The sequence below is a fragment of the Takifugu rubripes genome, chromosome 1 (genome assembly GCF_901000725.2).
Source record: "Takifugu rubripes chromosome 1, fTakRub1.2, whole genome shotgun sequence".
NCBI classification, from domain to species: domain Eukaryota; kingdom Metazoa; phylum Chordata; class Actinopteri; order Tetraodontiformes; family Tetraodontidae; genus Takifugu; species Takifugu rubripes.
Genome location: NC_042285.1, coordinates 19,934,718 through 19,954,119, shown reverse-complemented (window position 1 = coordinate 19,954,119; position 19,402 = coordinate 19,934,718). Strand labels below are relative to the sequence as shown.

Here is a 19,402-nt window from a genome sequence, read left to right as displayed (position 1 = left end):
TGGGTGGTGTCGTTTACATTTATTTAGAGTGAAATCGCGCCATCTGGTGACAGATGATGAACTGGACAAAAAATATTTTGCGTAATTGCGTCGCGTGTACGTTTCACGTCATTAATCACGTTACTGATTCCCACGCAATTCAAGATATACAGTAAAAACAGCGGAGTGTGTGTGTGTGTGTGTGTGTGTGTGTGTGTGTGTGTGTGTGTGTGTGTGTGTGTGTGTTTTGATTTTTTTTTTAATTTCTTCACTGCAATCCAAGAACCAGACCGGAAATCCCAGTGACCCCGGAAGTATCCAGTGCGGAAGTATCCAGTGCGAAGCGTTGCTGGGTTACGGGATAACGCGAAAGTAGAAGGCGCAAGATGGCGACAACATCAACATAAAAACGGCTTGTTGGGGTACAAAGTAGAGGCTGCAAGTCTGTTTCCCCACATCAGTGGTTCATCGCACGGCTTCTCAAAAAGATGGAGGACGAAGAGGGAACGTTGGTAAAGCAACGCAGAGTTACGCACCACGTTTCTGACAAAGATGTAACCACCTAACATGTACACAGCTAGATATAAATCCACTAGGTTTTCAAATTTAGATCTTCAAAAACATTTGCCGAGCTATACTATCTGTAGGGAAAACACAGATATCATCATTATGTACAACATATGTAGTCTATTTCGAACGCTAGGCTTTTGTTTCGTAAAATGAACGTTGGCTCAAGATGTCAATGTTTTCCCGACAACTCCTAAAACAGCAGTCTTTCTCTTTCTTCTTCCGCAGGCGTTGATGAGCTGGTATTGCTTCGAAAAGTTTTACAATCACGCTGTTACCGCTGCTGTAGCTGCCCGGAGAACTTTCGGCAACGTTCCCATCTACAGTTTTTTCCATGCTTTCGGTACCCTCATGCAAGGTAAGCTTGGGGAAAAATGAAAACAAATTCAACACGATAAAATCCACTAGTCCCGCGATTGATGTAATGATCCGATTACAGATCAGATTCAGAAGGCTATACTGGAGCTGGATTCTATAAGAGACAGTCGAGACGTGTCTCTGTGCACACTAATAGCTCTGTACTACGCGGAGAAAAGAAAGAAAAACCCAGGTAAAAGCCAAACTTGCATTCTTTATTTGGTACCACAGTTGCTGACTTGAGCACAGGTTCACTTGATAAACTTGTTGCATGTGTCTTCATGTCAACAGACAGAGAAGTTGTTCAAGAGCTTGATGCAAAGATTAAAGAGGACCGGAAAAGTGCTTCACCCCGGAGTCTTTACAATGCTGGCATGTTTTTCTGGTTGCTAGGACGGAATGATAAAGCAAGAGAGTACATAGATAGGATGATCAAACTCTCCAATGGTGCCAGAGAGGCGAGTTTTGGCATTTCTCATGGAGTCATGAGAGGATGTGGCTCTTCCTGTATTTGGTATCTTTTAAAGTTTGACCTTTTTTTCCCCTTTAGGGGATTATTCTAAAGGCCTGGGTAAATGTGACATCTGGCCAAGATATGTATGCAAAAAAGGCTGGAAAACTCTTCGATGAAGGGCTGAAAGAGAGAACAGATGCTTTTGGCCTGATGGGAAAGGTGAGATATAAGCTGCAAATCCTCGTCACATCTTCCTCTCTGCATTTAGATATTTTGGTGCTTAACTGATATATATGAGTAAATTGGAAGTCCAGGTTTTATGTTGTGTCACATGCTCATTCACGGTTGTTTATTCCATCCCAGGCACAATACTATGAATATCGTCAAAACTACTCAGGAGCACTGGAAGTTATAAACCAAGTCATTGTTGGATTCCCAGGGTTTTTGCCTGCCCTAATCAAGAAGATGAAGTTGCTGTTAATCCTTCAAGACTGGGAGCAAACAATACTTGCTGCTCACAGGTAATTTAAATGGGTAGCAGTTACTCCAAAATGCACACTTTTTAATTTTTTTCTACCTTTCTGTCTTACAACAATGTGGAACCATTGGCATTAATATAGTGAGATCTTCTCTGGGGATGCAATCATATCAGCCCAGCCTTACCAAACACTACACATTCAACTAAAAATAACTGAATGTGTAAAAGAAATTCTGTTTGTGCTGTCCAGACCAGAACTCCTTTTCCTGTAATCTAGGAGTAAATTAGTACAGACCTGGAGGAAAAGCAAGCCCTTGAGCGTCAGGCTCCAAGTTTAGAACCAGGGTGATGATTCACATGGATTCATTCCAGGATACAGTAAATGTTTTGTGCTTTGCAGCTTTTGCATGGCCTTTAAATTTTGTGTCCAGGAACTACAACCAACGATGCAAAATGCACCTAATACTATGTCATTTTCTATCCAACCTTATTCAATGTCTATGATTTAACTTAATTCTAACGAATTTTGTAAAATTTTTCAGACTTTTACAGGAGGATAAAAATAACTTGGAAGCGCTACGGATGCTAGCTCTGTATTCTTTATGTAGTGAAGGAAATATAACAGAGGTAAAGCTCACAGTTTCAGAGAAAAGAAATTCAAAGTAAACAGATCAAGTTTGTAATGGCGAGCTCAATTTACAGAAATTGTTTATTTTACAGTCAGTAAAGCACCTTTCAGACCTCTTTAGCAGTCTGGAGATCCTTGAACCACAGAATCCTGAGCTTTTTTACAAGATGTCTCTGGCCTTTACCCGTGTTGTAAGACTCTTTTCAATTTCCCTTCTGAATTTGTAATTCTATGATTTATGTCTGATCGTGATTATTATGAAGACTTATTTAGCCTGCAGTGAGTTTTTTTTTTTTCCAGTGTGGCCGAAATGACAAAGTGATGGAGCAGACAGTGAAAATGGTGGAAAGAGCTTTCTCTTTAGCATCAGAGGACTCTGATTTTGCCACAGAGTTGGGCTACCAGATGTTGCTCCTGGGTAGAACCAAAGAGGCAGCAAAGTGGTACAGCACTGCCATGACTTTGGATGAGACCAGTTTGGCTTTGACAGGTACTGAATATTTTAATACATCAGGTTATGGTGCTTTGGTTCCTTGCTTATGTGTGTTAAATTGTAATGTTGGGCATGTACATTTGATTGGTCTTATCAGGTATAATCCACTGCCAGCTGATTGATGGTCAGCTTGAGGACGCGGAACAACAGCTGGAGTTTTTCACAGAGATTCAACAATCTATTGGAAAATCAGCAGTAACAGATTTTAATTTTAGTTGATCAGTACATGTTTTACACTCTCCTGTCAGTAACTGTCTCTGTAGCTTCAGTATTCTAATTCTTTCTTTTAGTCTGTTGTTTTTGCTCAACCTTGTTAGGAGCTGCAGTACCTGCGGGCTGTTCTGGCAGTGAAAAAGTGCCGACCGCAGGAAGAGGTGACCAAACTGTTGAATGATGCAGTGGATACACACTTATCCAAGGCACAGGGCCTGCCGCTGGGAGTGGAGTACTTTGAGAAGCTGAACCCTGAGTTCCTTCTGGATATTGTCAAGGTGTATCTCGCTGTGTGTCCATCAACGGTACGTCCAAGAAACTCATCAAAGGCACTGGCCCTCAACATATATATTGTTTATATATTGGGGGAAATGCAAGTCTGTTTCTGCCAGTTTTGTGCTTAATTTGAATTAGAAAAACATATTTTGATGTTCTCGTCTCAGCCTCCAGCCCAGGGTCAAACTCCTCCTCCTCAGCTCCAGCATTGTGCCTCATTGTTGGAAACTGTGGACAGGGTGGTTCCAGGTTTACCTCAAGCAGTTTTCCTGCTCGCCAAAGTCAAATTCCTATCTAGTGAGCATATCATATTAGAAAAACGGATTGATTTTAGCAAGTGCAGCTCGAAAATCGCTTTAACCCTGTGTCGATTCAGGTGATACAGATGCTGCCCAGTGTACTCTTCAGCGCTGTCTGGAGCAGTCCCCATCGTATGCTGATGCTCATTTGCTGATGGCACAGATTTACCTGCTGCAGGGTAACTTCACCATGTGTTCCCAGTCTCTGGAGGTCTGTCTCGGCTGTAACTTTGAGGTAAGCCAACCATCAAGATGGAAGCATCGTAGAACATGCAGGTACTCTCTATTTTGTCCCAGGAACGGATGCTCTTATTTGTGGTGTTTTTAGCCTGCCAACATGGTTTTAGATACTATATCACTGCAGATGAAAGTTGAGAAGTTTAAAGATTATCTGTAATGATATGTTTTGATAGCCCATCATTTCTTGTCCATCCCAGGTCCGAGAGCATCCGTTGTACCACCTGATCAAGGCTCAGGCTAAAAAGAAGATGGGTGAACTGACAGAAGCCATTCAGACTCTGCAGATGGCCATGAGTCTCCCAGGGGTCCGCAGAAGTGAATCCTCGTCCAAGTCCAAAAGCAGGAAGATGGAGCTGAGTCCCGCCGATTGTGTCTCGGTCTTCTTGGAGTTAGCCGATGCGCTGTGGCTCAACGGCGAACAAGTAAGTCGTGACATTTGGGCATAAGAATTATGCATAATTTTCAGTTTCATTTCAGGTTTGAAACCTTTTACCTATACCCTCGACTGAACTCTGGGACACTTTTTTTCTGACATGGCTTGGCCCCTGGTGTTAAAAAAAATGCTATTTACATGTGTATTGTTTTACTATTACAGCACGAAGCGGCAAAAGTGATTCAGGATGCCATCAACGAGTACTCAGGAACAACCGAGGAGCTCCGTGTCACTGTCGCCAATGCTGACCTGGCTCTGCTCCGAGGTGACACCGAGCTGGCGCTGAGTATGCTCCGAAATATTACACCCGATCAGCCCTACTATGTCCAAGCCAAGGAGAAAATGGGACAGATTTTCCTGAAGCATCGAAAGGATAAATCTCTCTATATAAGCTGTTACAGGTAGGCATGTAACTGAGAGCCACGTAACTGAAAAGCTCACAAATGGGGGTTGACTGAAGTCTTTATTTGGGAGAGATCCCTCCTGAAACATTATACTTAAAGGTTTTGCGATGTTTTGTCTGAATTGTGAATACATGATTTATATAGTTTTGACGCTACATCCGGCCCTAGATCACCAGATGCTGAGCTGAATGCTCTGAACATGCACACTTTTGTTAGATTATTGCTGCTCTAAAGGTGTCAAATTTCGACTAAGCGATATACTGTATATACCGGTACTAAGTGTCATCCTAAAGAAGTCCACCAGACGTGATGTGATATCTCTGTATTATCACCAGGGAAATGGTGGACAAGCTGCCCAGCCCACACACGTACCTGTTACTAGGTGATGCCTACATTAGCATTCAAGAGGTAAGGCACAGATGGAAATCATAAACGTCTCACTGCTTTCCTTTTCAGGCATCAGAAAGGAACACATTTATTTTGAGTGTTATACTAGGTTTCATGTTTGTCCTCAGCCAGAGAAAGCCTTTGAGGTGTATCAGCTCGGCATGAAGAAAAACCCCAAAAGCGCTGCTTTAGCCAGTAAGACTGGAAAAGCTCTGATCAAGTCTCACTACTACTTCAAGGTTTCTTTAAGATAAACTTCTTTAAGATACACTCCATTGATTCGGAGAGGGAGGAAACTACGCTGACTTACACTTGGTGTTACACAGGCCATAAGTTACTATGAAGCAGCCCTGAAGACTGAGCAACTTCACTTCCTGCGTTATGATCTGGCTGAGCTGCTGATGAAGATGAAGCAGTTTGAGCGCTGTGAGAAAGTTCTGCATGAGGCTCTGGACCATGGAGCAGGTGGTAAAGATGTCTAACCGAGACTAACTGATGGTGACCTCGGGTCACCATTAGGTCATGATGTTTCGATAAAGAAAAATAAAATGTTCTTAATGTTTCTTATATAGTTTATATGAAAATATTAACCTTACATCATCTCTTAGTTGTCTTTTCAGTGATGTACGTGCTGATGTTTGTGTTGTTTCCTTCCCCAGTGAATGAACTTCAGGTACTCTCAGATGACTGCCGTTACCTTGTTCTGTTGGCGAAGATCCAAAATAAGGTGGACAAAAAAGAAGAAGCTTTACTTACCTTGGAAAGAGTGAGTGAATCATTTCCCCAGTGAGTCTATTATTGGGTGTAAATGAAAGGAAATTGGAGTCTAATCCCACGCCATGGCATTAAAATTAAATTCACGCTCGTCAGCACAGCCTTGGACACAGATCCAAACGACTGTGTTTGTCTCACTGCTACTGTGGTGCTGTTCACTGCTGGGCTGTTTGGTCCAGACTTTTCTAACTCCAGGTTACTTTCTGAAATACATGACATTGTGAAGAATATATGTTAAAGAAGAGGTGTTCTCATTAGGCTCGAGATGTGCAGGCCAAGGTGCTGAAGCGGGTCCAGTTAGAGCAGCCTGACGTCGTCTCCATGCAGAAGCAACGCGCTGCTGAGATCTGCGCTGAAATCGCTAAACACTACACGAGTCAGAGGGGCTATGAGAGAGCAGTGAAATTCTACAAAGAAGCTCTTGTGTATTGTGAGACTGATTGCAAGGTCAGTGGGGCTTAATCAAAACCGTCCTGTGTACTCACTGCAGCTGTGGGTAACAAGCACTGGCACCCTTGAGAGTCTGAAGCTAGTTTTTTTGACCTTTTCTTTTGTTGGTGTGGTAGTTAACTGACTATGTTTTATTTGCTGAGGTGATGCTGGAGTTAGCACAGTTGTACCTCAATCTGGACGAAGTGGATGCGTGTCAGCAGCAGTGCAGCGCAATCTTAAAGAGAGACAAGTTCAATGAAGAGGCTACTCTGGTTTGTTTTGACTCTCTTTTGCCACTTTAGCATCATTCGCAAATTTCTATGGGCCTTTTTCTTGTGATGTTTGTCCTCAGATGATGGCTGATATCATGTATAGGAAGCAGGATTATGAGCAGGTCGTCCTCCACTTTGAACAACTCCTGGAGCACAAACCCGGTGCAATAGAGCTGCATTTATTGTTTTCACATTCATCAGCTGTTATTCTAAACACATATTCTCTTTCACGTGTTGCTTTCAGACAACTACCCGACGTTGTCACGTCTCATTGACCTGCTGAGACGTGCTGGGAAACTGGAGGAAATTCCAAGATTTCTTGATATGGCTGAAAAACATTCATCCAGAGCCAAATTTGATCCCGGGTTCAACTACTGCAAAGGACTTTATCTTTGGTAAGTGAGGAAGTCATCCCTCACGGTGGGCAGATGGTCACTCAACTGTACGGGATTAGATGCGTGATTGCTCCACAGGTTCACCGGACGACCCAACGAAGCCCTGCAGCACTTTAACAAAGCACGAAAAGACAACGACTGGGGTCAAAACGCCGTTTACAACATGATCGAAATCTACCTGAACCCCGACAATGACACCATGGGGGGGAGAAGTGTTTGAGAATTTGGGAGATATCGGGTGAGTGGCAGTTGGCACCTTCCACCGGCTCGTGTTCTTCTGCCCAATCTATTTCTGATTCTTCTCTCATTAGGAACTCTACAGAGAAGCAGGAGTCAGAGCAGCTGGCGGTGAGGACGGCCGAGAAGCTGCTGAAGGAGATCAAGCCGCAGACGCCAGGCGGGCACGTGCAGCTGCGCATCCTGGAAAACTACTGCCTCATCACCGCGAAGCAGAAGGCCAAAGTTGAGAGAGCAGTGGGCATTTTGACAGAGATCGTGAACAAAGAGGTGAGTGAACCATCAGCTGATGTGAGGCTACTAAAGGTACGTGAGATCTATTCTGTCTAACCTGGACCCCTCGGTCCCTTCAGATGGACCACGTACCGGCAATGTTGGCCTTGGCCACAGCTTACATGATGTTGAAGCAAACCCCCCGGGCGAGGAACCTCCTGAAACGTATCTCTAAAATGAACTGGAGCATTGTGGATGCAGATGAGTTTGAGAAGAGCTGGCTGCTCCTGGCAGACATCTACGTCCACTCAGGAAAGTACGACATGGCCACAGAGCTCTTAAAGAGATGCCTCGGCCACAACAAGGTCGGTGTAGCTCGCTTCACACAAAAAGCTTTTATTTTAGCTTGAATTGTGTGTGGCCTTTTAATAAAGTGGCTGTCTTTTATGTTAATGTCTTTGTGTTGATCATTTTTTCCACAGTCTTGCTGTAAAGCTTATGAGTATCTGGGCTTCATAATGGAAAAAGAGCTATCATTCCATGATGCAGCACTCAATTATGAAAAGGCCTGGAAATATGGAAATCAGAATAATGCAACTATTGGTCTGTCACCTAAAATCACACGTCAACCTCATTTCTCAGAGAAATGTACTTCTAATGCTTCAACGTCTTAAATTCTGATTTCAGGATACAAGCTCGCGTTCAACTATTTAAAGGCAAAAAAGTATATTGATGCCATCGACGTGTGCCATAAGGTGAGTGTCTGCAGCTCAGACATTGACGTCACCTTCTCTTTTTCTTACTGTAACTCATCTTTCCTTCTTTTCTCAGGTTCTGGCAGTTCATCCAAACTACCCAAAAATGAGAAAGGACATCCTGGACAAGGCCCGCGCTTCTCTGAGATCTTAATGTTGGAATTTAACCCGGCCCAGCTGCTGAAGTATATCACGAATGAAACTATTGTACAGCTGTGTACCATATACGCAATAGAACCAGAGTAAAGTCAGTGTGTGCTGTGTATCTTGATAAAATAAAATCAAGCCCTTCATTTTTCCAGATGATCTTGCTTTGTGGCTTTCTGTGCATGACTCTATAACAGCATTTCTATAGGAAGGATTCTGCTCTGAACTGTTTGAACCCGCTGCCAAAGTTTTTAACCACCGCTGAAACAGACTCATTTTTTTGTATTTATGAACAGCCTCCACAAGCATTCGGCGATGATCCACGCTTTTTTCACAAGTAATTGTTTAATATTGCCATGTAAAAAAATGAATCAAAGCTGACTGTTTAGGTATAGGGTTTGGGTTTTAGTGCGTTAAGCTTGAATTCCTGATTCTGAAGTAACATTTTGCACCGGTGGTCTTCACAGAGACACGTTTAAAGGCGTGACAGGGGGGGAAATGTGAGACCCGCAGTGAACTTTTAACGAAGATAATAAAGTGGATGCCTGCCGTGGGTAGGGTAGGAAGGGCCAAGCAGCACATTCACTACAGATGGAGCCAGTGTGCGCAAAGCCTCCGGAGCAGAGGAGTCCGTGCGGCTGGAGCCAGCCTCTCCGCTCCAGTGTGTGAAGAGTCTGCAGCAAATACAGGATTAAATATCGCCACCTCGGTGAGTTCTGGCAACTAGCAACGAAAATTGGACTGATTGATCAGAGTCACGTCTGCAGGATTTTTTTTTTAAAACCACGCCATTTTCCCTCCAAAGTGTGGAGGAGCATGTGTGAGAGGATTAGTGGATGCGACGAACTCGGCGTGAGCTTTAGCGCGTTCCTCTGTCATTTGTAACCCGGCAACTGTTCCGGTGGATGACCAGTTCCCAAATCCTGTTAATGACAGCGGCTCCGAATCTGAGAAACTGGCGGACACAGTCGGCACACACGCACGGTGCAACACGCAAAGCCTGCGGACAAGTCAGAGAGGGTTTCCATTTGACTGGAAACCCGTCACAGTTCGGAAGGTCTTGCTCGGTCGTCACCTGGCTGCTTTTATTTTGTTCCAGGTATGGGTTTGGAGCCACGGGGCCCTTCTGTGCGCATGCGCAGCGTGACGTCGTCTTGTACCTGAGCAGAGCGCACCTGGATCCAACTAGACGGAAGTTTAGTGACGGCAGCGGAGAAAATCTTTTTTTTTTTTTTTTTCTTCCTCTCTGTGCCATGCCAAAAAGTTTTTTTGGCATCCAAGAACGCGGATCGAGGATCTCCGGCGGCAGCAGGATGTGGATCTGTGGACTTTACTTGAACAGCTTAACGGGCACTTCAAAAGTCGATCTGTAACCGAGCTGCTGATGGTACGTGCTCTCACGGAATCCAGGGAAGCTGTAGATTTCTTAACCTGATTCTGGTTTCTAGTCCTAGACCGTAACGTTACAGCAGAACGCCGTTTCTCGCTCTAAATAGAGATAGTGTTATAATGCTGCTCGCATGTCACTAAAATGAGAAATTATGTGGTCGTTTCAGCTGCCAGCCGTGATTCCTTTAGAATGACACCTCTGCGCAGAGTGCTCCGAAGGCAGCTGCACCCAGCCCGCCTGGTGGCCGTGGCCCTGCTCTTTGTCACCTTTGTGTTCTTCATACAATGGGAGGTAGGGAGCCAGGACCAAGAGGAGGACCCCTGGCTGAAAGGGGGTGACGGCGAAGCGAGACACCATGCTGGACATGGTGATTGGAGCCGTCCACAACTTCAGGGATTCCATGCCAAAGATGCAGATCAGGGCCCCTGCGGCCCAGCAGGGGAGCGCGGGCGCCGCATCCTGTCTGCCCGGCCGCTACACCGCTGCTGAACTCAGGTCGGCTTTGGCCCGACCTCAGCAAGACCCCCCTGGCCCCCGGGGCTGCTGGGAAACCTTTCCACACCAACGCGCTGAGCCCCGAAGAGCAGAAGGAGAAGCAGAGGGGTGAAGAGAAGCACTGCTTCAATTTGTACGCCAGTGACCGGATTTCCCTGAGCAGAGACCTGGGAGCAGACACCAGACCCCCAGAGTATGTCTGTCTATCTGTCTGTCTGTCCGGTTGTCTGTCTGTCTGTCTGTCTGGCTGTCTCCTCACAGGAGCCTTTACTTCTGGAAGCTTAGACACTTTAAAGCAAACACACATTAAAGTAAGGTTAACCTCTTGCTGACCTGGGCGAACGCACATCTCTCCTTCACACTCGTTTGATCTTTTTGACACGCGTGTGTTTACAGCTGATCTCTGGTAAGAACCGCAGCGATGTCGGACCTGAGAGAGACGCGGGAGTTATGCGTTCGCGCTCCAGCTGCGGCCAGCTGAGAGAGAGGGACGTGTTGTGTTTGGCACGTCGGCGTACATTCAAGCACTCGCTGGGTACAGGACGCAGACGTAAAGCTGGATCGCGTTCTGGCCCTCTTATCAAGAGGAATTAACGTTTGGCCCCTGTGATAGGGCCAGCTCACATGCGCTGTGGGGGCTGAAAGGAACACCCCACCGGGGAGAGGGCGTAGATGTAATAACCAGCCTGGTGTCACTCGGGAGCTGGGAAGGACAGTCAGATCTTTGTGCTTTTTTTCTCCCCCCTCTCTTTGCCACAGATGTATTGAGCAAACCTTCATGCGGTGCCCCCCCCTGCCAACCACCAGCGTGATCATCGTGTTTCACAATGAGGCCTGGAGCACGCTGCTGAGGACCGTGTACAGCGTCCTTCACACCTCCCCGGCCATCCTCCTGAAGGAGATCATCCTGGTGGACGACGCCAGCGAGGACGGTGAGGACCAGCTCCTCTGGGGCCACGCTGGGCGGGGGGGGCGGCACTTCGGCACTTTTCCGAAAACACTTGCGAAGCAGGTCCGGGCGGGAAGCGGCGCAGTTAGTGAATACTTTCCGAGAAGGAATTAACGTGGTCCACCTGACCGCCGGAGCTTCTGTCTGCTGCCCCACAGAAGAGATTACACCCCTTTAGGGTTACGTATAAGGGTTTATAAACGTCTTATGAATAAAATAACGATCCACTTGAACTTCTATAGCTGATGACACAGCATAATAAGAGTGTTTATTATAGCGGGCTGTCACTGGAGCTGGGGGGTTAAAAAAGGGAAATTATTCATGTATGCAGTTTATAGCAATATAGTTGTTTGCTTGATGGAGATTGAAGAATTTTAGAAGTTAGAAAAATGGTCGAAATAATGAACTCACCATAGCCTCTAACGTGTTGCATAATATGTTCCAAGTATGTTTAGAATGATGTATTTTCTTATCTACGTCTCATATTTACCGCTGACTAACAGAAATTGCATCATTTCAGAGGCGCTGAAGGACGAATTGGACGAGTACCTGAAGCGCCTCAGCATTGTCCAGGTCGTCCGCCAGCGCGAGAGGAAGGGGCTCATCACCGCCCGGCTCCTGGGGGCCTCCGTTGCCACCGGCGACACGCTCACCTTCCTTGACGCTCACTGTAGGTGCCCAACAGTTCACACGAGGCTGAACTCGCCCTTTGACCACAACCCTGCACTGTTTGCCTTTGCGTTGGCGTGGCTTTACCTGCCCGTCGGCCACGTGGAGGCTCCTGTATTGAGACGTCATCTGTTGCGCACCTGTCGCAGGCGAATGCTTTAACGGGTGGCTGGAGCCTCTGCTGGCCAGGATCGCCGAGAACCACAGCGCCGTCGTGAGTCCCGACATAACCACCATCGACCTGAACACTTTTGAGTTCGTGAAGCCGTCCCCGTACGGCCAGAACCACAACCGGGGCAAACTTCGACTGGAGCCTGGCGTTCGGCTGGGAGAGTCTGCCAGATCACGAGAAGAGAAGGAGGAAAGACGAAACCTACCCAATCAAGTAACGCCTGGCTGCGGAAACTCAACCTCGCACGCCCCTTTTTTTGGTTTGAAGCCGTTTTCTGATGAAAACTTGTCTGCAGGACGCCCACATTCGCTGGCGGCCTTTTCTCCATCTCTAAAGACTATTTCTACCAGATTGGCAGCTATGACAAGCACATGGAAATATGGGGCGGCGAGAACATCGAGATGTCCTTCCGGGTAAGCCATCGCCAGCTATTCAGGACTTATTGTGCGCACCACCGCGCAGGGCGTGTTGTAATGCAGTAACAGCCTTAATTACTTTTCAGTCCGTCTCAACAGATTACAAAGCGCTTGTGTGTGCGCGTCACCACACGCCTCTTTTCCATGCAGGTGTGGCAGTGCGGCGGGCAGCTGGAGATTATTCCTTGCTCAATCGTGGGACACGTATTCCGCACCAAGAGCCCGCACAGCTTCCCCAAAGGAACGCAGGTGATTTCCCGCAACCAGGTGCGTCTGGCGGAGGTGTGGATGGACGACTACAAGGAGATCTTTTACCGGCGCAACCAGCAAGCGGCGCAGTTGGTCCGAGACGTATGTACTCCAGTGCACTTCCTGTTCCCGCCCCGGCGATCCGTTCAGATGCAGTCGATTGCTTTCCCAACATTTCCTTCATCCCCCCTGATTCTTAAGACCATTCATTGTCCTCCCCTCCGGACAAGTTTGAGCAAATCCACCTCCCATACAAACCTACATTAAGTCTAATCACGCCTTACTGGCGGAGAGAAGCACAGCCGCCGACTGTTGTGGTTGTACTTTGCTGGAGACCTCTGAAAATCAACCTTTTCCTCTGAAATAAGAAGAAAAAGTCTGGCTGTAGAACATTAGACAATAAAGGGACTCTTTTAACTACCAGACAATCTGCGGTTCCCAACACATGGGCCTGTAGGAACTCTAAATAGTTCCCTCGGGGCTATACCTCACAGACTGGGGCCTGCCCTTCCCTGCTGTCTTCAAACAGACACGCTATCATCAACAGCTTCAAGGAATCCTCCAATAACTATCAGTGCACACCAGCATGAGCGTTACACTCGTCATTATGCAAGTTCCCTCATTATTCCAGAGGGACCACGAGGTGCCTGCAGAGCCTGTTAAATGTGTGTTTCGGTTTTAAAGGAGCAGTAATTGAGCACTGGCCAGTGGTTATTTTACAAAAGGAGTCAGACTGGAACACAGTTGGCGGTTATAACTGCGCTAACATTAGCATTTAGCAAGCCTGGCTCCCGATGCTAGAGGATTTTCCGTTTCAGCATTAATCACAGTTTTGCTTAAAATGTGTAGGAAAGACATGAAACCACATGAAACCAATTCTCCAGATTTATATGGGTGACTTTTTTTTGCCAAAAATGTGCTTTATGCTATTTTTATGCTGCCTGTATTCTTGCCTGACACCTCACACACACATTGCACCATTCGTGTCACTTTTTATGAATAAATGCGTCTTTCGCTTGAACATTTGCATCATTCCCAGTTTGTTTAATGATCAGCTGGACCACAAGAAAGTGTAAGAAATTTTGTGAAAAGCGAGGTGCTGCATCAGGAAAGAGCAGCCTCCACACTGTTGAAGTACTCCTTTCTTAAGATTATCACAAGAAATCCTGTGTGCACGTGTTGACCGATAATATTGGTTTGCCTTTCTCTGCTCCTTGATTCAACAGAAGGCATTTGGAGACATTTCTCAGCGCATGGACCTCCGCGCACGCCTGAAGTGCAAGAGCTTCTCTTGGTATTTGAAGAACATTTACCCAGAAGCCTTCATTCCTGATCTCAACCCACTCGGCTTTGGTCAGTAAGATCACACACGCTCACCAATAACTGTGTCCCTTCCAAACCTCAGCGCTCCGTCTAGCCACAGTGGGTTTCCACTTAGGATCTCCAGAGGCTATTGTACAGTTCCAATCTGACACCACAGAAAGCACTCCGGAGACTGACGTTGTTTGAACAGCTTGCACCGCATGTTAGTTTTTCATTTTGTTTCCTTTCACCCCCCCCCCCCCCCCCCCCCCCCCAATCCTCCTCCGTAGGTAAAAAAATGTCGGCAAAGACTCGTGTCTGGATGCTGGAGAGAACAATGAGGGTGGGAAAAGGGTGATCATGTACCCGTGTCACGGACTAGGAGGAAACCAAGTCAGTGAGAATCTCAAATCTGGGACAAACCGGGTGATTTCTTGGCCGGCGGCTGACTTCTGTCTCCCTCGCTGCAGTATTTCGAGTACTCCACACGTCACGAGATTCGACACAACATTCAGAAGGAGCTGTGTTTGCACGGGGCAGCGGGGGGCTGTGAAGCTGGAGGAATGCCAGTATAAAGGCAGGAACACATTAGTAGGAGCAGAGCAAAAATGGCAACTAAAGGATTGTAAGTTTGATCCCCTCTCTGCTCTGCGAAGGGCTCGACGTCTCTTTTGAAACTAACTAAGGTCTTTTCGCCGCACAGAATCGGTTAATTTACATGCCGGAGTTGAACAAGTGTCTGAGCGCCCGTCAGGAGCGTCCCTTTCTGGCTGCCTGCAACCCCATGGACAGATACCAGCTCTGGGTCTTCAGCTGAAATGACTCCCCCTCTACGGCAGGCTCGTCTTATCCACTGTGCAGCTAACATGCAGTTTTTTTATAGATGGTCAATTCTTTTATTTTTTTTTTATATACAACGAAATACTGAACTGCTGATGTGCCTTTGCACCTGCGGGTTTATGTAGGGAGACCGACATGTTTTAGCTTCAGAAAAGAAATTTCAAGAGGTTTTCAAGTTGGTCGCCTGAGGACCAAAGACCCTGAATCATGTGACCGCTCGCTGCTTGTTTCCAATCAAGACTGATGGAAAGTTTTCTGTCTCTCCAGCCTTTGACATGTTTTTCGTGTATGAGCGGAGATGATGGAGTAGTGACGTCCCAGGTTTAAGCGCTGGCTTCTACGGGGGGAGATTTATTCATGGATGCAGATAAAACACTTTTTATTTTAATTTAATGAACATTTTAATGTCAGTCTCCAAACTGATGAGTATTTATTTTACCAGAGCTCAGTTGTCATCTGAATCCTGAAAGAGACATTCCTTTGGATGGTTAATCTGGAGGCTCCATTAGTTGACATTTCTGAAAACTTTGCTAATTTTTCTAGATCCTCTCTTCATTTTAAAATATAAAGCTGATGTCACAGGTGTCATTCATTTGAATAAAGGGATTCTTGGCACTAAAAGGTTAATAAACTGGTATCTGAGAACATGGTGGTGACAGGTTGATTTCTTGTTATTGTTTCCATATTTTAGTGTGCCGTTTGGACCAAAGTGAAATTTTCTGTGCATTTTTGATCTAGTGTTGTCTCGTAGAGGTCACCACTGATTTATTTTCTAAATATATTTTGCAGTCTAGTTTACATGCAACATCCTGCTTCGGTGTTGTTTAGTTTGCTGGATCATGTTTAGAATGTGTGAGGATTTTTTGGTTTTTATTAAGTTAAGTTTTTTAGGGCAATAAATTTGCATTTGAAGCAGAGCCGCGGTGTCATTTCTCCTGATGGCCAGAAGGGGGCGCGTTTGGCCAATACATAAATGGCCTGCATCTCCGCGATTCACGACACTTTTCACGGCTTATTTTAATGAAATTTATTTCAAAAGCATGTTAAAATGAAACAACTGACATTAATGTTCTATGTACAGTTTAAATTTCCATCGCACAAAAAGCAGAATAAAATGTCTAAATCATATGCATTTCACAGAATAAACATAATTCAGGTACAAGAAGCTTTACAAATTACAACCAACATGAAACAAAAGTCCATTTGAAGATGATTTACTCAATACAGACGTAGTAAACCACGATAAATACACATTTGTATATATCAATAAATACTGGAAAATTAAACACGAGTTCATGGATGCAGTGTCATATCAAGCCTTTTCTAACGATGCTTTGGCACAATTTATAGGAACTGTTGGTTATGTTGATGCCACTGATTGCCTGACAAGTCTGGGAGCTGCACAACGTGGGCCAATCAGTAAATATAGGGAGTTGTCTTCATGCAGGACTTTCAGCCACACGGTTGTCTAAATATCTGCAACTGCTCGTCAATTCCTCATTAAAGATGAGTGAAAAAGACAATTACAGTTGTCACTTCTTCCTCCCTTTTTTTTAACCAGCTCAGAGGATTTGGAAAGTGAAGCTGTTAATGTAGCGACTAATAATCAGATCTGATTGTCGAACATGAATATTAGTTTCCTTCACATATCGACTCCCAAAGAAAACGCAGCCCATTTTACTGAGGATCATCATTGCAAGGCTACAGCACTGGAAAACCCCTGGCTCCACTGCACCCAACGGTCCAACAGAACGGACAGCCATCCTTCCCGGATGCACGGAAACGAAGAATATTAATCACCAGACACTGAAATGTTGCTTTGACAACATTCCTGAGCAGGATCCACTAACCAGTCAGTTTGATCACATACTGGCACATTACTGGTGAGGGGATGAAGGTTTGACTGACATCATCTTCTGAGAATTATTTAGTAAAAGTGCTCCTTTATTCCAAAACACCTTTTTTAATGGCCCCTCCTTAAACAATCTACATCAATAAATAAATAAATAAATATTAGCGAGGGTCTGTATTTCTTCCACCCTTCAAGTATTTTCCAGTTAAATCCGACTGCATGCTACTGGACGCCACCCATAAGTGCAAACAGCTAACATTGTGGATTTGTAATCTTATTAATGTCCCAGAAAATCACATTTAGTCTTTTTCCAATGCCATTTAGGGATTTTTAAAAAAAATCATGAACCTAATGAAAAGAAATGTTTTTTATGTAACATTTTTAAATATATAAAACCTTTTTTTTCCTTTTTTCTTACTGAGATTTGCAAAAAAAATAAAGGAAAGGGGCATGCGTATTATCAAAACATGTAGAATATTCGTACAGATGCGTTTCAGAAACAAGAAATAAAGCAACAGTAAACCTTTTTGCACATTTGATACCATAGACATAGAAAAGTTCCATCTACAGTTCAGCGTCTGCTTCAAACTAGAACATTTGGAATTACAGGTACATTAAATACAATACATAACAAATATTAAAGCGCCCCTCCCTCACCCGCTGTGGTGGACAGACCCCACCAGGAATACTTTTATCAATCTCAGGATATTTTTACGATAGATCTGGCTTTTAATTACTTTTCATTTAAGATCAAATGATGCAAAAAAAAGGCCATGATGCTCTTCATCTCAAGTTCAGGTTCTGGTCGAGAAGGAAAGAACACCTAAAAAGACCTGTTAGATGGCCGTGACCTCAGGACAATGGTCGGGTAAAGGCAGGTTAGCGTTTGCTAGTAAGCTCAGGTCAGAATGTCTGGCAGCGTCGGGCTCCTGCGGGGGCTGCTCCGCTGCCACGCGTGAGCCGTGGCTGCTGTACGGACTGGCCGTGTTATTGTTCAGGTAGTTTTCAAACTGCGTCTGGGTTTGGTTGTCCGGCTGCTCGCCAGCACCTTCGCCTGGTCCGATCCGTAGCAGGTCAGCGTGTTGGCGGGAGCGCTGCCGCTCAGAGTGAAGTGATGACCGGCTGGGGTAATGTTCCTCGGCCTGGTTAGAGTAGTTTGTGTACTGCTCGGCGGACAGGCCGAAGGTTCCCTGGGTCGCGCTGCCGTTGGTGGCGCTGATGGGATCTTGGAACGCTAAGACCTCGCCGAAGCCTTTAACGGGCTGAGGGCCGCTGGAGACGGTCGCGGCGTTCCCGAGCTGATAGTACTCAGTCGGGGAGGAGTTCATCAGGAAGGCGTGTCCGCTCACGTGGTTGTCGTGGACCACCGAGCCATCGCTGTAGCACAGCACAGAAGACAAAGAAACCACCTCAGTGTGAGACACCGGCGAGGCCGCCATGTCACCCTGGAGGCTCCCAGATTTCTCTTCATCCTCATCGTCCTCTTCATCGTCCTCTGAGTTGCTGTTAGCCAAGCTCTGGGTGCTGGAGTCAGAGAGCCCGCTGCAAACGCTGCTACTGTCCTCATCCTCCTCATCATCTTCATTCTCCTCTTCCTCTTCTTCCTCCTCTTCTTCTTCATCATCCTCCTCCTCCTCCTCCTCCTCCTCATCCAGCAGCTCCTCCATCGCATCTGCAGTGGTGCTGCATGTGCATGCTGGCCGTCTGCTGCACAGCGTCTGACTGGGAGTAATCCAACCTGTGCTGGGACTGAACCAGCGTGCTTCCACCTTCCAGGTCACTGGTCTCACTGTGGTAACTGTTGGCGGGAGACGCCTGCTGCTGCTCACGGCTCTCTCCAGCTCCAGCTTCATGATGGTGTGCAAGAAATGGGTCCTCACACGGATGGGATTAAACTCCACTCTTCCAGTGGAATTGCTGCAGCCCTCTTTACTGCAGCCGCACGGAAACGACATTCGGTTCGACCTACGGATAATCACACGTTACTCATCTTCATATCAAAAGTCTGAGGTGTTTCCTTCTCTTCAAGTGCACATTATGACCGTTTACCTGGCACTTGATCCCCGCGATGCTGCAGGCACACGTCTCCGGGTCACAGAATATCCGGCAGTCGCAGCCGCAGTCTTCCCTGGACACGCGGATGGCTCGCAGTTCGTGCTTCTCTTCCACGTCAATCTTCTTCACCCCGGAGGATCGGAGCAGCGCTCGGCGCTTTTTGGTGGTCAGAGGCTGCAGGAAGAAGTACTCGTCCACCTCCGTGTTGTCCAGATCGATGTCGTCGTCGGAGATGTCCTCTGCCGTCAGTGTGTCGGCCTCCTCAGACTCCACTGTGCCGTTCTTCGTTAGCTGGGAACAGAAAATTCCAGCCTTTTGTAAAACATATATCAGTAAGAAAAAGAACAGACAAAGGAAACACCACGGGCAACATTAACAAGGTCAAAACACACGTATTATTTCTCCAAGGAGCGGCGGATAATTTCAGATTTAATTTAAATCCATTAAATTCTTGATCCACTTAACATAATACCTATAAAATACTTGAAACGAAAGATGAAAATCCAAAGCATTGTACCTGACTTGACAGAGTTGAGCTTCTCCTCCTTTAGGTGATCTCTGAGCATGTCTCTGTGGATTC

At 46.0% G+C, this 19,402-nt stretch overlaps 4 protein-coding genes across 4 annotated transcripts; 2 read left to right on the top strand and 2 right to left on the bottom strand.

Moving 5' to 3' along the window:
* Positions 1 to 305: 305 nt before the first annotated feature.
* LOC101075654 (tetratricopeptide repeat protein 21B-like) lies at positions 306 to 8,592 on the top strand. The gene is given in 30 exon segments (XM_029842155.1): positions 306 to 491; positions 775 to 904; positions 986 to 1,096; positions 1,195 to 1,361; positions 1,454 to 1,576; positions 1,721 to 1,878; positions 2,378 to 2,462; positions 2,556 to 2,654; positions 2,764 to 2,953; positions 3,054 to 3,151; positions 3,274 to 3,474; positions 3,613 to 3,742; positions 3,822 to 3,979; positions 4,182 to 4,406; positions 4,580 to 4,818; positions 5,157 to 5,229; positions 5,337 to 5,447; positions 5,535 to 5,676; positions 5,868 to 5,974; positions 6,241 to 6,429; positions 6,576 to 6,686; positions 6,767 to 6,848; positions 6,931 to 7,081; positions 7,160 to 7,283; positions 7,285 to 7,319; positions 7,393 to 7,588; positions 7,672 to 7,896; positions 8,014 to 8,134; positions 8,219 to 8,286; positions 8,363 to 8,592. Coding segments are annotated over 30 exon segments (3,951 nt in total). The 5' UTR covers positions 306 to 467; the 3' UTR covers positions 8,441 to 8,592.
* Positions 8,593 to 9,084: 492 nt separating this feature from the next.
* On the top strand, positions 9,085 to 15,270 carry LOC101075435 (polypeptide N-acetylgalactosaminyltransferase 3). The gene is given in 15 exon segments (XM_029833586.1): positions 9,085 to 9,820; positions 9,990 to 10,150; positions 10,152 to 10,352; positions 10,354 to 10,511; positions 11,078 to 11,250; positions 11,788 to 11,937; positions 12,086 to 12,234; positions 12,236 to 12,321; positions 12,404 to 12,521; positions 12,675 to 12,875; positions 14,000 to 14,130; positions 14,366 to 14,468; positions 14,546 to 14,614; positions 14,616 to 14,700; positions 14,762 to 15,270. Coding segments are annotated over 14 exon segments (1,893 nt in total). The 5' UTR covers positions 9,085 to 9,820; positions 9,990 to 10,012; the 3' UTR covers positions 14,893 to 15,270.
* A 2,333-nt stretch (positions 15,271 to 17,603) lies between these two features.
* On the bottom strand, positions 17,604 to 18,620 carry LOC115252393 (cysteine/serine-rich nuclear protein 3-like). Its single transcript, XM_029847404.1, has one exon. The coding sequence runs from the start codon at positions 18,618 to 18,620 to the stop codon at positions 17,604 to 17,606; it is 1,017 nt and encodes a 338-aa protein (XP_029703264.1).
* Positions 18,621 to 18,696: 76 nt separating this feature from the next.
* On the bottom strand, positions 18,697 to 19,388 carry LOC115252392 (cysteine/serine-rich nuclear protein 3-like). Its single transcript, XM_029847396.1, has 3 exons — positions 19,340 to 19,388; positions 18,817 to 19,145; positions 18,697 to 18,732 (listed from the first exon to the last, which is right to left on the bottom strand). Exons 1-3 carry the CDS (start codon positions 19,386 to 19,388, stop codon positions 18,697 to 18,699), a joined length of 414 nt encoding a protein of 137 aa, XP_029703256.1.
* Positions 19,389 to 19,402: the final 14 nt, after the last annotated feature.